The sequence below is a fragment of the Oryx dammah genome, unplaced genomic scaffold, assembly GCF_014754425.2.
Source record: "Oryx dammah isolate SB20612 unplaced genomic scaffold, SCBI_Odam_1.1 HiC_scaffold_29, whole genome shotgun sequence".
Lineage (NCBI taxonomy): Eukaryota > Metazoa > Chordata > Mammalia > Artiodactyla > Bovidae > Oryx > Oryx dammah.
This window is the reverse complement of record NW_024070213.1, coordinates 10019631-10037195: the sequence shown is the minus strand read 5'-3', so window position 1 is coordinate 10037195 and position 17565 is coordinate 10019631. Positions and strand designations below refer to the sequence as shown.

The 17565-nt window shown below is 53.3% G+C and overlaps 1 protein-coding gene and 1 non-coding gene across 7 annotated transcripts in view; one reads left to right on the top strand and one right to left on the bottom strand.

Moving 5' to 3' along the window:
* Nucleotides 1-17565, bottom strand: part of PLA2G6 (phospholipase A2 group VI) — a 58800-nt gene that overhangs the window by 16543 nt on the left and 24692 nt on the right. For 4 of the 6 annotated variants that reach the window (XR_005719706.1, XM_040233277.1, XM_040233276.1 and 1 more), the window contains exons 3-10: nucleotides 16040-16255; nucleotides 14825-15008; nucleotides 13079-13266; nucleotides 10470-10566; nucleotides 9155-9337; nucleotides 4586-4694; nucleotides 3431-3589; nucleotides 1581-1659 (exon numbers count right to left, since the gene is read on the bottom strand). Coding sequence is in view for 5 of the 6 variants with exons in the window: in XM_040233277.1 (XP_040089211.1) it covers nucleotides 1581-1659; nucleotides 3431-3589; nucleotides 4586-4694; nucleotides 9155-9337; nucleotides 10470-10566; nucleotides 13079-13266; nucleotides 14825-15008; nucleotides 16040-16255 (1215 nt within the window). In the remaining variant the exon portion in view is untranslated. The remainder of the gene's footprint in view (nucleotides 1-1580; nucleotides 1660-3430; nucleotides 3590-4585; nucleotides 4695-9154; nucleotides 9338-10469; nucleotides 10567-13078; nucleotides 13267-14824; nucleotides 15009-16039; nucleotides 16256-17565) is intronic. The other 2 variants (XM_040233280.1, XM_040233279.1) reach the window with 1 other exon arrangement.
* Nucleotides 6696-6768, top strand: TRNAG-CCC. Its single transcript has one exon. It is a non-coding gene; the product is annotated as a tRNA-Gly (tRNA).

Genomic DNA, 17565 nt, shown 5'->3' with positions numbered 1-17565 from the left:
AGAAGAGGATCCAGGCAGGTAAGGGCAGCGGGGGCGGGGGGGGGGGTGCGGGTGGTGTAAGCCCTTCTGGCCAGGTACCACCTCAGCAGACACCTGGGTCTGTCTCCCCCACAGCTGGTAAATGTGGGAGCCTGTGACCTCTGCCTCCGGGCTCCCTCATCTTTTCCTGGACAAGCTGCCCAGCTTTGCAGCAAGCCCGAAACGTGGCAGAACAGGCTGTGCTGTTGCTGGAGGCCTGTGGGGCCCTTGACCGGGGAGGTTGGAGAAAAAGGGCAAGAGACCCTTCTGAAGATATAGGGCTGGCACCAGAGAGATCAACCGGGAGGAAGCAGAGCTAAGCTGTGCGGCGCGCAGAGCTGCGCGGGGGCGCCCCCCAGGCTGTCCCGACTCTCCTCACCCCTCCTCTGGGGGAAGGGGAGGCTCTCAGGGCTGTGCAGACTCCCCTGGCCCTGCTGGAGCCTCTGCACCCTCCCTCCTCTCACTGGAAGGGACCTGTTGGTCTTCCCTGGGGTACCCCTCGGCCTCTGCACTGGTGGGGGGTGTGTGTGTAGGGGTGCAAGGAGGGAAGCGTGAGAGGCTGCTAGAGCAGGCGCACTCCCAGGGTGCACGTTCCAGGGTGGCTGAGGAAACGAGTGGGCTACAGCTTCTGAGGGGAAGCCGACCCCTCAGAGGTGAGGCGAAACCACCGATATGGCTGCCCGGTCCCGGGAGCTGGGGCTGCCTCTGCTTCCAGGAGGGAAGGGCCTTCCCTGCAGGGGCGGGCACAGGGGTACAACTAGGAGAGAGCCTGCAGGGAGCAGAAAGGGCACGGACTGCGGAAGCCCCGGGCTGCTCTGACACCGACTCTGTGCGACCTTGAGCAAGTGACTTCCCCTCACATTCTGCATCTGCCAAGCAAGGTTACTAATGAGTGCCTCCCGAGGAAGGCAGTTAGGAACACAGGATAGTAAAAAAATAAAAACAAAAACAGAGAACAGATAAACCACCTCTATTATTGTAGGGAAGGGTAGAGAGAGTACAGCCGAAAGGAGGCATGTTTGTCCTGGGAACTCGCCAAGCTGGTGGGCATGGGTTCTGACAACTGTGGTCACCAGGGACTGTCCGCGGGGACAAGGGTCTGGGCCTCTCTTTGCACCCATCAGCCCGGCCTGCCTCCTAGCATGGGCCTGGGTAGACAGCAGGGGCTTGGGACGCCAGCCCTACTCCTACTGGTTGTTGGAGGGAGGGAAGGTAGGGAGTGGGAGGAATCGGAGGGAAGCAGGCTCAGCACTGATGCCGCTGAGGGCTCTCTCCAGAGGAGATCTAGGCCAGCTCCCCTGACGACCCGGGACAGGGGCGGGAAGAGAAGGGACAGGGCCGCAGCCAGCTCCATCGAGTGACCAGGAGCCTGCAGGGCAATTGATGAAGTAGACCCAGGCTCTCTGAAGACTCAGTCTCTTTGCTGTGAACTGCAGAGGGCGCAAGCCACCTCACAGAGCCAGATGCAGACTAAACAACAGTCCCAAGCCTTCTGGGCAGCCCACCAGAGGCCTCGCACATGTGCACCGCCCCCCACCCCCCGCCCTGTCCTCAACACTCACGTCCGCTTCTCGTCCCTCATGGAGCTCAGGATGAAGGCTGGCTTCCGGGCCCGGGAGATCTGCGTGATGTCCTGCAGTTCTGTGGGGCACAGGGCAGGGTGGGCAGGGCCCAAGCAGGTGCTGGTCCCCCACGCCCCCCTCCACGGGTCCTGGGGGCAAACCTGGAGCTGTGCCCTCACCCCTCTGTCCCTGGCAGGAACATCTGCCTCCCACTCCCTGCAAGGGCTCTTCATCCCAGAATACAACTGGCCCCTTGGGGAGCAGGGGGCTTGGAACGTGGAGGGGGGCCCACTGCTCTGGGCATGGCCCCCCAGCCTGCCTGGCAAGCTCTCGATTTCCCTGTATTTTCCCCCCAGAGCCCCTAAGCGCAAGCACCCCTCCCCGTGTGCTGTATCCACTTCGCAGAGCGTTTCTTCACGCGTGCCAGCCGGTGCTGCGGACAACCACCTTCTCCAGAGTCCTTATCCCCGATTTACGGATGAGGCTCGTTTAGCCAAAAGGGCTGAGTCGGGACATTCCCCGGGGTTTGACTCCCTGAAGGAAGAGAGATAGCCCGACTGCTTCCCAGACACCTCTTGTTCTGATCCCAGGTCTGGAAACTTCCTCAGAGGCCTCAGAGCGGTGCCCTCACCCGCAGCAGGCATGTTTTGCCTGGGTCTGAGGCCCACCCCACGCCCAACGAATGCATTAGCTGCTCTCCTGACAAGCAGCCTGGCCCTGCAAGGCCTCGTCATCCGGATTCTGACAGGCTGTCCCATCACAGTGCATGGAGTCTTAGAAGCAGCAAAGCAGGACAGCAGGCTTCCAGGCAATGTGTCTCCCCCTCACCAGGGCAAGGGGCCAGAGTGGACAGGATAAGCGCAAGCCTAGCCAAGAGAGGTGATGGACAGAGCGCCAGGGAGCGGGACGTGCGGCTGAGACAAAGGAGAAGAGGGGACTAGAGCTGCATCTAACTCAGGGCACAGCAGGCCCTGCGGCTCCTCTAGGCCCAGGGCATTACCCATCTGATGCCGCGCCCCAGGCCCACCATCCGGCCTGGCTTGGGTGACTGATTGCCTGTAAAATTGAGAGAGAATGATGGGGGTGGGGGGCGGGGGCGGGGAGGAGGGGCCGTAGGGGAGAGAGGCAGAGCCAGAGGGACTAACTGTGGCTACCCGCTCTGCCCTGTTCTGAGTTCAGGGTTGGCCAGGCTATCCTGTCTAAAGATGCTGGTGTCTGATTCCCCAAGAGTTTAAGAATAGTGCTGGCTTGTGAAGGATCAGTCCCTGGCTGCCTTGTTCAGGGAACCCCCATTCCTAAACAATCCAGGGTTCAGGGTGGGCCAGGCCCACAGGAAGCCCAGAGAAGGTCTCTGCCTCCTTGAGGGCCGTCTCCATGGATACTGAGGATGCACAGGGGCAGATGCTAATTGCCTGGCCAGTAGGTCACTGAAGGGGCTGGAAGAGGAGCACAGCAGCCCCGGGCCTGATGGAGACGCAGCAGCATGGTAGAAAGGCTCCTGGTAGAAGCCAGAGAACCCCCAACAGCTCTGAGCCCCCAAGAGTACTCCTCGCTGCCTGCCTGAGCTCCCAGGGCATAGAGAGGTCAACAAAACGCCCACCTTATAGGTGTCCAAGGAACCCTGTCAGAGGAAACGGACCACAGGCCATTAGCCAGGGACCCCACCAGTCTCCGGACTCTATGTGTTGCTGGCTGTCCCCCAAGGCTGACAAATGCTGCCCATTGCCCCTTGCTTCCTTTAATAACCTCTTCCCTGGGCCCCAGGGTTTCTTTCTTTCTTTCAGGACTGCCTGACCCAGGGACCTGGGAACCAGGTGGAGAGGAGGGGGCATGGGAGGGGCCAGGCCTACCTAGGTTGTTTAAGCTGATCGGTGGGGGATGAGATCTTTCCATGGAGAAGGAGGGAGCTGCCGCGGAGCACTGCTCCGTCGAGAACCCTTGCGTGAGTGGGAAGCGGTAGTCGGCCCCCACAGTTCTCAGCAGAGTGAGGAGCGCCTTCCTGGTGACGACTTGTCATGTGTGGGGAGGGGGAGATGGCACAGGATCAGAAACTGACCAGACGCAAATGAGAGGTCCGTTCTGCACCTGATCCCCTACCCCAGGCCACCTGGGGGGTCGGGGGTGCCCAAGAGCCCAGCCTACCCTGACACAGCGTGTGGACTCTAATCTGTTATACCCAAAACAGCTTCTGGGGTCTCGAACTTGGAACATGGATGAGAAGGTTGGTATTTGAGGAACCCTCTTTCCCTTCTATGCCAGTCAAGAAAGCAGGACTCCCACCTCCATGTTGAGCAATTCTCAAGGCTTTTTGAGCTCAACAGGGATGAACCAGCCAGTGGGTATCTACTCCCACCTACCGGACAGGATCACTGAAAACGCACATGCGCACGCATGCACGCTTGCTGGCACCCACTATGAGGTATCACCCACAGCAACCTCCACAGCTCCCCAGAACCTTCCAGAGGGCTCCAGGCGGCTGGTAAGGAGGATGTGCTCTTTCCAGCCCAGCAGCCAAGGCTCGCCAAGTATGCACGCAGTGCATACACCGTGCCAGTGTGCAAGGAGGGCACACGTGTCATGCACATGCCTGTGTACAAGCGGGGTGGGGGGGGCAAACGTGTCATATAGCAATGCACCAGCCTGAGGCTGTTCTTACAAGTGATTCCATCAGTGAATTAATTCTCCAAGAGTGGTGAAGAGGGCTGCTCCCACTGCCTTCCCCACCCCCACCCCAAGTCCTGGCACCCTGGGGGGGTGTGGGAGTCACAGGGAAGAGCGCACTGGTTCGGCAAGCCCCCGGGGGCTCAGTCTAGCGGGCAGGGCCCCCGTCCTTGGGAACCGGACACTTCTGCTCGGGGCCTCCCAGGTGCTCCTAGGTGCTCCCTGCAGGGAATAGTTGGGGGTGGGGGTGGACAGGATGCAGGCACCTGATGGCTAGGACCTCCCTCCTCCCTGCACCCCCCCTCACCACCCCCAACTCTGGTCCCAGAGTGCAGAGCACGTACGTTTGCTGATCCTGGAGGCTATGAACGCAGGGGTTTCTCCAAAGTCGTTTGGGGTATCCACCTCTGCACCAAACACGATGAGGGCCTTGATCATCTCTATGTTGTCTTTCTGTTGGGGATGGAGGGAGGGGGGGTGAAATCGGCAACAGCCCAGGGACTCGTGGAGAGAAAGGACCTCGGCCTTTTCACCCCACAACCCATCACCTCGGGGGGCCTTTCACCAGGATGGGAAGAGACACTGAAACCCTTCTGACCTCCACCCGCAGTCAATCCCATATTGCAAAGTCTACAGTTGGAAGGCCAGTGCCCTGACAAATAGGCTTATGAGTATCCCCGTAGCTGAGAATCTAAGAACCCAGGTAGAAACTGGAATGACATCCCCTTCCCCTAGCCTGCCAGCTTCTTCTCAAAGGAAGCAATGTGTCTATGACCCCTGACCCCAGAGTCATGGGGACACTGAAGGGTCAGCTGCTGATTGCTTGCAGGAATAGCAGGAAAGCGTGATCAAAGAAAGGCCCCCTATTGAGTCCGGGTGTGTGGGGGGGTTTGAGTCAGGAAGAAACTGAGCACAAGTCTTCCCTGATGGCAGGCCCCTCCCCAGAGCACATGCAGTGAACGTCTGGAGGTGGGGCAGTGGGGCTAGCTGGGCACAGTTCCCAGGACACACCAACAGGCTGGCTGCCAGGAGACCTGAGCGCTGGGCTTACGTCTCTCTCTCGGGGTGGAAACCCTTGCCTAAAGCATGAAGAGATGTGTCTAGAATGCTGTTTTCCAAATGGCTGTTCACACCCCATTAGGAGGTATATGGGCACAGGTAAATGTGTGTTTCAACTATTATTTATATATTCCTTCTTTGGTTACCTTTTATTTGTGGCCCTGGTTTACCACTATCGGTTTGCTGCTGCTGCTAAGTTGCTTCAGTCGTGTCCGACTCTGTGAGACCCCATATACAGCAGCCCACCAGGCTCCTTTGTCCTTGGGATTTCCCAGGGGAGAATACTGGAGTGGGTTGCCATTTCCTTCTCCAATAAGTATAGGTTTAAGTAAGTTTGAAAGCAAGCCAGGGCTTCTCTGGTAGCTCAGTGGTAAAGTGTCTGCCTACAACGTGGTAGACCCAGGTTTGATTCCTGGGTCGGGAAGATCCCCTGGAGAAGGAAATGGCAACCAGTATTCTTGCCTGGAAAATCCCATAGACTGAGGAGCCTGGTAGGCTACAGTCCATGGGATTGCAAAGCGTTGGACACAACTGAGGGACTTCACTTCACTTTCTTTCAAAGTGACTAAGCAGCAGCAGCAAAAGCAAGGCAACTTAAAGCAATGATTAAGTACATAATTGTAAAAGCGGTTTGTGAATCTGCCAGAAACTGTGCAGATGGAATGCAGGTGATGCAAGTATGGAAGCAGTGGCCTAGGTCAGCACTTCTCAAGGTAGGAACTGTGGACCCCCATGAACATGGAGACCCTTTAGAGGGTTCCAGAGCTTAGAACTGTTTCATAGAAATATCAAGATGCTGTTTGCCTTTATGCAGTGGCTGATTTTTATGTAGTTTGTTTTCTTTTTGGCTTAGCTGTGGCATGGGGGATCTTTCAGTGGTGACGAGCAAACTCTTAGGCTTCCCAGGTAGCTCAGCTAAAAATCCATCTGCTAATGCAAGAGACATGAGTTCAATCCCTAGACTGAGAAGATCCTCCAGAGAAGGAAAGGGCAATCCACTCCAGTATTCTCCCCTGGGAAATCCCAAGGACAAAGGAGCCTGGTGGGCTACAGTCCATGCGGTCGCAAAAGAGTAAGACACGATTTAGCACCTAAACAACAAGAAGAGCATGCAGACTATTATTTGTGTCATGTGGGATCTAGTTCCTTGACCAGGGATCAAACCCCGGGCCCCCTGTATTGGGAACTCAGGCATCTTAGCCACTAGACCACCAGGGAAGTCCCACGGCTGACTTTTGTACCAATGGTGTAAAAACATCTATGGGTAAAACTCCTGGTGCCTTAAGCATGAAGCAAAACAGTGTCCACAGACTAACTGTTGTCATCGTTTTCTTCTCTGCCACGTGCTCAAGTGAAAAGTGAATTCATTCATTAAAAAGCCAGCTTCGGGGGACTTCCTTGGTGGTCCAGTGGTTAAGACTCTGAACTCCCAATTCAGGGGACACAGGTTCAATCCCTGGTTAGGGAACTAAGATCCCACATGCTGCTAGGTATGGCCAAAAAATTAAAAAAAAAAAAAAAAAGCCAGTCCCTTGATGAAGCACTAAGAAATGTTAATCTTACTATATTCCTACACTGGTGTTTCCAGTGTCATAAAATGGAAAGTGTGCACACGGCGTGTCTGTGGCATAACCAAGTATGATGGTTGTCTCGGGAAAATTCCCATGTGACTGATTGAGTCATGAGTGGAACAAGCTACTTGTTTTTTATGAAACACTGTTTTCACTTGAGAAACGACTGGCAGGCAAACTATGATTGTTCAGCTTTGGGTATCTAGGAGACATTTTCTCAAAAATGAATGCAGTGAGCTGTCACTTCAAGAAAAACAGCTGGCAGTATTTTGTGCCAGTGATAAAACTCAAGCTTTCAAACAAAAACTGGAATTCTAGAAAACTGGTATATACCATGATGGGCTCCAATGGTTTCCCCAAATTTAGAAACTGTTCTGATGAAACCTTAGTGATATTTACAAATGTGGGGGGTGTTGAGACTGTATGATGAATCGAGTCAACATTTGGAAGCTGGGCATACTCAGTGAACTAGTATTTTCCAAAGATGACACGGAATCGTGCATAGGTTAAAAGATCCACACAAAGTGCAAGAGATGCCAATAGATTTGACTGTAACAAAGTGTAAAAAGTCTAAGGAGATGGCTTCAGAGTGTCCACTGCACTCAACTTGTCAGAAACTACCCCTTGTCAAGTTTTGGTGTAGACCATGAATCTGAGCAAACTGGGAGATGGTGAAGGACAGGGAAGCCTGGTGTGCTGCAGTCCACGGGGTCTCAAAGAGTCAGACACAACTTAGCGATTGAACAACAAAGAATATCCACAATTATCTGAAAAGGTACAGTTAACCTATATTTTCCAACTATAAACACATCTATGTGAGGCCAGATTTTCTTCATATTTTTAACACATTCAACAACATACTGCAACAGAATAAATGCAGCAGAAGACAGGGAAATCCATGCCTTCTCTGAAGCCAGGCATTAAAAAGATTTACAAAAATATAAAACAATACCAACTGTTTTCTATTATTCTCTGTTTTGGAAATTAAAGTTGATTTTCCATAAATATGTTACTTACAATAGCATGGGCTTGGTAAATCATTCTTGTTTTTATTTTTTAAATTTAAAAAATTATTTTTCTTTCATTTCTTCTTTGGCTGTACCAGGCCTTAGCTGCGGCATGTGGGATCTTTGATCCTTGTTGCAGCATACAGAATCTTTAGTTGCAGCATGTGGGATCTAGTTCCTTGACCAAGGGTCCTGCTTTGGCAGCACAGTCTCAGCTACTGGACCACCAGGGAAGTCCTAATCATCGTTATTTTTAAATGAAGTCATCAGTATCTTGAAAATCCCTCATTTGTAATTTTTAATATGGTCAATATGGATGATCAAATTCAAATAAACAAAGTCTACGAGATTCTCAATAGTTTTTAAGAGTATAAAAGACAGACCAAAAAGTTTGAGAACTGTTCAACTACATAATTCAAAGGGCCCATTCAGTGCTAAAAATGTTCACAGTTCTATTTATAGTTTCAGTCTTTTGGGCAACATCCCCTCTACAATTACGACCTTTGGTATAAAACAGGATGTCTTTGAATTTGTCCTAAATCTACTTCTTTTAGAGTCCCAGAGAGATTTCCTAGTTTATGACTCTAAGACAAGTTGAACAGAATTATGGGTACCTATGGTTTATGAATTACAGGTACAATTGCACACACACACGCACACACACACACACATCTGTAACAAATAAAACTCTCTCCCCTGCATTTAATATGTTCATGCTGTAGTTTTTCTAACCTCACTGCAGTCGCTTTAAGGGCAGAAACTGTGCTCTATGATAAACCAACAAAGGTGACCAGTGCCTGCCATGGGCCACCAAGATGTGTAAGCAGGCCTGCCTTCCAGAAGCTTGGAGCCTTCCAGGGAAATAAGAGTATCATGCAGATGAAGTTTGCCCTGATGATGCCGGGATGAGGACGAACATCCTGGGCATGCTCACTCTGTGCTGGGTCTTACATGCGCTGCTTAGACATCCCTCATAAAGTCACAGGGTGTCTACCACTGAATCCACTCAACACCTCTGCCAGGTGGGTACTGACACCTCCATCCTCCAGATGAGGAAGTCAAGTCTGGCAGAGGTGATGTGAGTTGCCCAGGGCACAGTCAGTCGCCAGAGCTGTATTTTCCCCTCTCACTGTGTCCAGATGTCACATGGAGGCATGGGAATGAGAGGTCCCGGAGCGCAGAGGAAGCAGTTTTTATTCTGGACTCAGAGGGGGACCTGCCCTGGCCCGGGTGGTCACCTGACCCCTGCCGCATGGGCAGCCAACCTGGGGCTCACCGACATGGCCAAGTGCAGCGGGGTGTTGCCGTGCTCGCCTCGGGCATCAGCGTTGGCCCCATGGGTCAGCAGCACCATGACACAGTCGAAGCGGTTGCGCATGACGGCCACGTGCAGGGCTGTGTTCCCTGCAGAGCTGGTGCCGTTCACGTCGCAACCCCGTTTCAGCAGCAGGCGGGCCATCTATGGAGACAAGAGTCCCAGCCCCGGTCAGCTGGGCAGCCGGAGCAGCTGTGGCCTGTGGCACCTGATGGCACCTGGGCACAGCCACGTCCTCGGGTCTTGGGCCTCTGGAAAGCTCCAGCAGCAGGAAGAGCCCAGGTGGCAGGTAGCCCCAGACCTTGCCTTCCACACCCCTCGGGAACTAGGGGACAAAAAGCTGAAGACATGGTGACTTGAAAGGGGCTTCTGGGTCCTTTCCTGGAGATCACAGGACCCCATCCTTCCCTGCAACGGTTCCTCTGCGCCCTGCCCCAGAACTGCCCCACTCACTATGACCCTGCCCGGGACCCTGCAGAGGTGTGACTCCCTCTCTCTGTGCCTTGGCAACACGTACCCCTACTCACCAACAGTCCTGTGGGGCCTGGGCTCTGGAACCTGACAGACCCAAGCCCAAAGCTCAGCCTTCTTCCTTCATCCCCACTGTCTGAGCTGGGAAAGGCCACTGCACCCCTCTGCACCTCAGCTTCCCCTGCTGTGAAAATGGGGGTGCGAGTTCCTACCTCACAGAGTGAACAAAAGCCCTACAGAAGGGCCTGACTTGGTATCTAGCTCCCGGCATGAAGGTGCCCACAGCGGCTGGGAGGCTCCTCCCTCCTGGCCCATCGCATTTGCAAGTAGGCCATGACCTTTGAGGGCACCCAGTGCACTGCTGGGCTGTGCTTCCTGGAGATGAGAGATCAGAGGCCTCCATCCTCCCAGGGGGTCAGAGTCTGGCTCAGGGACAGGCCTCAAGATGCTCGGCCATGCTCTCTGAAGAAGTTAGAGGCACCGCCATCACCACCACCATCCACCTTCTTTGATTTGCAAGGTACTTGACAATTTATGAAGAAATCTTCTCATGCATTGCTTTGCTGACTTCATGACACCTCCAAGGTAGGCCACGGACCCCCAGTTCACACATGAGGAGACCACGGAGGGGCCAGGATGTCACCTCTCCTTAGGCTTACCTGCCTGGCGGGCCCACTGCAAGATCAATCCCCTGAGTGTCATCCTCAGAGGCCTCTCAGGAACACCTTCCTGTTGGCAGCCAAGGAACCAAGGGCTCCAGGACCCTAAACCCTGCCCACCCAGCTCATCCTTAGACCCTGCCTACCTCTGCATTCTTGGCCCAGTGGAGGGGGCTGGCTCCATAGCGGGGGTCTTTGCTGTGAATCTGGCTGCTGTCCATGCTGACAATCATTTCAGCACACCTGGTGAGAGACAAGCCATGTGGGAATAAGAAGGCTGGCGGGGGCAACCTGATGTTGAAAGAGGTCATGGCTTCATCAACTGGTGAGGGAAAGCTCCTGGAAACAGAGTTGCAACAAAACCAACCAGCATGCATGTCGTGGCATTTCAATGGTATCCTGAGTCCCTCAGGGCACATCTCAGGCCCCCTCCTCCAGGAAGCCTTCCTTGATGACTTCAGTCAGCAATGATCTCTCTCATTGGTGCTGGCTGCAGTGTTAGACAGGCTTGAGGTTAAGCCCCAGCTTCCTGCTGGTGACCTCTGGAAAGTGGCCCAGCCTGTCTGCAATATGGGAATGGTCCTAACAGGATGGGATGAGGAATAAATGAGGATTAAAGGGTAAAAGATACTCCAGCACCTGGGCCTGGGCCTGGCACATGGCTGTGCTCCATCCTCCCCCCACCTCCCTGGTGTTTCAAGCAGGGACTGCACCCTGTAGGAGGCGGTAGGCAGGGCAGTTAAGAGTACAGCTTTCCACTCCTAGACTCGTCGGCAGAAGAACTGAAAACAGGGGCTTCAGTAGACATATGCCACTGCTGACTGCAGCACTATTCCCAATGGCCAAAAGGTGGAAACAGCCCAAGTCCCCATAGACAGACGAATAAGCAGAATGTGGGATAGATTAATACTATGGAGGACTACTCTGCCTGAAAAAGGAGGGGCGTTCTGGTACCTGCAAAGACACTAATGAAGCTTGAAAACGTTAGGTGAATTGAAACTGGAGCTTCACAGACCCAGCTCGCTATGAAGCTCAGCTGAGTTGACGCCAACAGCAGAGGGGCCTCCAGATTAGAGTTGGGATGGAATCAGTCCCAGTAACCCTAACACTTGTGATTCTCAGAGTGCAACTGCTGGGGCTGCCATGTGGTGGCAGAGGGATGTGCCTCCTGGGGGTCCTAGAGGCGTGTGGCTGCATGCAAGGCACACTGAGGGATGAGACAACTGGTTGTCTTATGTGCAACAGTCCACACGGGAGGCTTGGGATGTAGCTGCGGGTGTCGGAGGAGGAAGCAACCTGGACAGTATCTTGGAAGTAACCTAGAACAAGCACATTCCTGGGTCCAGTAGGGTGGCTAAAGTCAAGCTGGAGCGGGGCTGCCATGCCAGCCCTTGGGTATGGGAGAGCATCACCCATCACATGTGCCCATTTGGATCAGCAACTTGGTAACCTGGTGACTAAGGGGAAGGTGTTAGGATTGTCTCCAACCATTTGGTCAGGTCTTTCTGAAAGTACTAGTTTGTCTTGGCTGTGCAAGTTGAGAATCAAGGAAAGGAGGGTTTGCTGAGCTTGGACCAGACCTTCAAGGGGACAGCAAGGCCCTTCAGAGGCCAGCAAGGTGGGTGCAAACTCCAGAGGAAAGAAGACTCTGAAGGAGAATAAGAGTGCCTGCCTTCCACCCGAGGGGGGCCTCTCCCCGTTCTTTCTCAATGCTTATCTAGCACTGAGGTAGACGGAAGGTACTGGAAGGTACTGTGTGACTCCTGTGTCCCCTTGTCTTGGACTTTCTCTCATCCATCTCTGTAAGGCCAGTGCTTAGCACAGTGCCTGGGACTGACTCATTCACTCGTTCGTTCATTCCAGATACTGTACCTTCTTGGTTAAGATTTTGAAAGTCATCTCTTTTACCCCACCCCAGCCCCCAACATGCACCACACACACACACACACACATACACACACACCAACCATGGAGAATTTTCTTCAGACAGGGCTCTCTAGGGCTGAGGAGAAAGGAACGAATGAACGGTCTAGGGATTCCACCAGCAGCTAAGACTCCACGCGTCCAGTGCAAGGGGTGCAGGTTCAATCCCTGGTCGGGGAACTAAGGTCCTACAAGCCACATGGCACAACCATAAATAAATAAAACAGCTAACTTCTTTAAAAAAAAAAAAAGAGTGGTCCAGAGCTACCCAAGACAAGGGCCTGGCACCTGCATCTCAGCCATGCCACCAGCCAGGAAGGAAGGACGCATGAGGTGGACGAGATCGGGGGCCACTGTGCCAAACATTCCTAGGCTTCCAGCTGGGAGCAGAAGCTGCAGAGCCCTGTAGCTGTGAAGGCGCTGTTCAGATCAGACTGAATTGGATGGAAGAGGATCCATCCACCCTCCTTCAGGGGAGAGGGGCCTCCTGCACCAGGGCATCACCTAGAGAGTAAGAAAGGGGAACCCCCTGAAAAGTTTAAGATTGTTTTTCTTCAGTTTGGTGAGGGAGGTACCTGTTCAGAAATTCAGGTGCATCACTGAACAACTGTGAAAGTCCTATTCCTGCACGGTGGAGCTGGTGGACTGAGATTCACACACCACCACCACTCCCCATTTATCAGATATTCGTACTTTCTTTGTGCCAGGGCAGCCCTTGGCACACGGATCTGACACACATCTAAGGAGAGGGGGCCACTGCTCGCCTGGGTGGGAGGACTGGCCGTGCAGACAAGAGGCCCAGTGGACCGTGCAGGGCAGGGCAGGGTCTTACCCTTTCTGGGAGAACTTCATGGCCGTGTGGATGGGGTAGCCACCGGGTCCCATGATGTTGCAGCGAGCGTTGCACAACAGCAGCACACGGACCATTTCCTGCTTCCCCAGCTGGCAAGCCAGGTGCAGCGGGGTCAGCCCCTGGTTGTTCACCTGGTTCAGGCCACCGGATGCGTTCTTCCCTAGGAGCTGACGGCAAGACCGTGGGGTGGGCAGGAGAGCCAAACACAGCGAGGCCCCCGACCCATCCCTCCCCTAACACCCACCACCGTGGCCGTCCCTCTCTGGGGCTTCAGGGGAAGGGAAGAACCCTGTGAGACTTGGTGAGAACCCAGCCGAGAACTTTAAGAGAAGCAACGGAGAAAGGGGGCTCCAGGGGCAGGAAGAAGCTGGCTGTGCCGGTGTTGGCTGGGGCGCTAGTCTGACCCGACTGCGGCGTGCATGAAAATTTTCTCAATCAGGAAACTTAAAAGCAGGTTGTATCTGGGATGGGCACTGGGGGTCTGTGCAGGAGTAAAAGACTTGCTTTTCACTGCATATCCTTCTATCCTGCCTGAATATCATTTTGCTCTGTGTAGGTGTGATTTCTTTAAAAGAAAACAAAACAAGATACCAGTATTCGTAAGACAACTGCAAGGCTTTTATTTTCTTGGTTGTGGCTGAAAGTTGTCTCCCTGAGGTTAATTATGACCCCTGTGGACCCTTGTGATTGGCTGGGTCTGAGAACAGGTTGGGGACCCAGCAGGGAAGCTGAGGTGCTGGCATCCAGGCCTGACTCAAGAGCAGTTCTGCTGCTCACAGCTCTGTGGTCCTCCCTGGGCACATTTCTTAACTTCACTGAACCTCGGTCTCCTTGGTGAGGAGAGGACAAGAGCCCCCATCCACAGAGAATTAACTAGAACACATTTAACACTGAGTACAGGGCCAGATACAAGGCCAGCGATGAAGGACAGGTACTGATAAGAGTGTGTCCCACCCTCTGCTTAGAGCCAGGCTCCATGTGGCACTGTGCTGGGCCCACAGTGGGGTCTTAGTAAGGGTGAAGTTCAACAGTGGGCGCAGAATTCCCTTCCTTCTGAGCACTAATCATAAGACAGGAATCCACATTTTCTGGAATAATGTGGTTCCATTCTAATGCCAAGGGCAGAGAGAAGGATATAACTTTGGAAGAATCTTCTAATTCTAGGCAATAAAACACAGCCCAGTATTCTGTCTCTTCTCTCTGATATAGAAGGTAGTTTTTTCGTCACTTGATCTACTCGCCCACAACTTTTATTTTTTATTTTTCTGCCCAGCTAATCAAAACTTTAACAGAAGGAGTCTCTCTGGAACAAATGCCTAGAGCAGTCTGAAGGAGTTTTATTTGCTTGAGTTCCTGTAAAAAGGTAAGCCCCAGATCTTGCTGGAGCATGGGCACCTCGAGGCAGGAGCTGAAATGCATTCACCCAGCCCAGGGGTCAGGCCTATGGCGGGTGTTTGGGATAAACTGATGGGCGGGTCTGGACTTCGAGATCAGTTTGCTGGGCTGGAGGACTTTCCCTGGGTCATTGGACCAAAGGGGTCAAGAATGTGTCTCCATGATAAGCTTGCAGAGGAAAGAGTAGGGTGGGGGGTAGACCCACCACGGAGGAGCTCAGGCCTCAAGGATCAAGGTGGGGGCAGTGACACCTGAGCCCAGGGTCCCAAAGACAGCCGCGGGCCCTGTAAGGTGGCCAGAGCCAGTCGCCCTGCCCCCACGCCTGCTCACCTGCAGCACTTGGGAGCTGTCACTCTGGACCGCGTAGTGGAACGCGGTCTCTCCGCTGTTGTCGGTGACGTCCACGTTGGCGCGGCAGTGCTGCACAAGCTCCGCCAGGACCTCGGTGTCGCCCTTGCGGCAGGCCAGGTGCAGGGGCGTGCAACCCTCCTCATTCTCCTTGTTATTTGCGCAGCTGCAGGGGAGGGAGGGCTGGGCCGTGAGGGGTGTGGCGCCAAGTGGGCGGGGTGCTCAGGAAGCCAAGGGCACACTCAAGGGAGGTGGGCGAGGAGTCCAAGAGCGTGCATGCCCTGCTCGAGCTGTCTGGTTCAAACCCAGGGCTGAGTCACTGAGTTATTGTATCAGATGTCATTTTCTCCTCCATTTTTAGTTCCGTGTGCACACCTGTATGAGGGATGTGCCCGAAGGCCACCTCGGCCTGAAGTGAGCAGTGGGGTGGCATAGAAAGAATCACAGAAGGCAGAAATCTCACCAACCTTGGGCAATTCACAAGCTTTTTCTAGGCTTCAAAAACATTATCTACAAAACTATAAAAAATAAAACCTGCCAGGTCTGCCGCAGGAAACGGATAGAACTATTGTGAGATGAAACACCATGATGTCCGGGAACAGGCTGGTTAAGCTGTAAAGGACAGTGAAGGGTTTTGAGCTTTGGGGCTGGGGGTGGAAGCAAGCTGTCTGAGGAGGAAAACTGGAGGCATGGCCACCTCAGGGCAGGATGGCGAGCTGGAGTCCGCTGGCCAGCACGGGGCCCTCACCAGGGCTATCCACTGACACGTGTTAGCCAAATGGAGGTATGAATGAAAGTGTTGCAGCTTTAGAAGGGCAACCAGGCCTTTCGAAGGAGACACCAGGGAACTGGTGCCTCATCAGCTGAGTGACCTTACGAGACACATAACCTCTCACTGGAGTGACCCTACCTCGTGGGCATGTCGAGAGGATTCAAGTTCATGGGGCGTCGAAAGCAGCGACCAGGGACCTGGCACCTGGTAGCCACTCCAGAAACGTTACAGTGCTCTCTCTGACTTCAGTCAGCATTCCTCCGCTCCAACCCAGAGGCAGTGCCGCCCTCTTCTAAGTCAAATTTTCTGGGCCACCTCTGATGCTATGGAGGGGAACTGAGGCAGGACCGAGAACTTCCCATCCCCACTCCCAGGGTCTCCTGGGCCCTGCCCTCCCGCCCCACCTGGTCAGGTGCCCCGCCCACCTGATGATGCGGCTGTGATGGAAGCACTCTCGGATGCCCAACTCCACCGCCAGGTGGGCCACCGACCAGCTGGGGTGGCTGCGGATGAGGTCGGTCAGCTGCTGCAGGACCTCAGCTTGCAGGATGTGGGTGGAGCTCTCGTAGAAGGGTGGCAGCTGGGAAGAATACTGCTGGAAGTTCACCAGGGCGTCAGCCTCTATCTCCAGCTGGAAGAGTCTGAGGAGCCAGGGCAGAGGAGGAAGACATGAAAATGAGCCAGAGAGGCCCTCAGCCCATGCCCTTGATGGAATCTGAGGACTTGCGTCCCCTCCAACAGGCCCCTGCCTGCTTCCAGGTGTGGACTGACCTGCTCCAGCTGGACTCTCCTTCCTCCCACACACACCCTTACCTGGAGGTGGTGCTTCTTTTTTATCTGAAAAGATTTCCTGTCTTTTCTTTCTTTTTAAAAAAAATGACATCACATATATTTCCCCAAGCACTGCTGCATATCCATGGCCCAGCATGTAATCAAAACTCACCAGGCACAAGAGGAGATAAGAAAATATGAAAGAAAACCAACAGAAACAATATACAACAGAAACAGATCTATAAATAGGGGCGGGGTGGGGCTGCAAACCCTGAAGCTATCTGACACAGACAAAATAACTGCGATAATATTCAAGAGGGCAAAACAGACAATTTCGGCAAATCACCTTAACCTATTAAAAACAAGAACCAACCAAGTGGAAACTGAAGAACTGACGAATACAATAGCCAAAATTAAGAGCCCAATGGCTAGGTAGAAGAGCAGATTGGACAACGCTGAATAGAAAATTAGTGAAAAGGAAGATAGGTCAGAAGAGAGTAAACAGAATAAAGCATGGAGAGATAAATCTTGGAAAATAGAGGAAAATAGATAAAAGACATAGAAACCCTATGGCCAGAGGAGCCCGGCAGGCTACAGTCTGTGGGGTCACAAAGTCAGACATGACTGAGCGCCTAAGCACAGAGGATATATAATGAAAAGGTCCAGCACAGAGATGGGTGGAGCCACAAAAATGGGATAGAAAGAGAATTATATAAGACCTTTCTGGTGGTACGGTGGATAAGCATCTGCCTGTCAATGCAGGGGACATGGGTCCAATCCCTGGTCTGAGAGGATTCTTCATGCTGCAGAGCACCTAAGCCTATGTGCCACAATTACTGAGCCTGCGCTCTGGAGCCCGTGAGCTGCAACTGCTGAGCCTCTGTGCTGCGAGTACTGGAGCCCACGCACTAGCACCTGTGCCTCACGACAAGAGAAGCCGCCACAGTGAGAAGCCCACTCGCCACAACCAGACAGTGGCAGCCGCCCTCTGCAATGAGAAAAAGCCTGCACACAGCAACGAGACCCAGTGCAACCAAAACCAAAACTAGTCAATCAACTTTTCAAAAGAGAAAGAGAACTGTGCAGAAACCACACTTGAAGAGTTAATGGCTGTGAACTTTCCAAGACTGATGGAAAGCATTATTCCATCAATTTAATATATCCTACATATATAGGATAT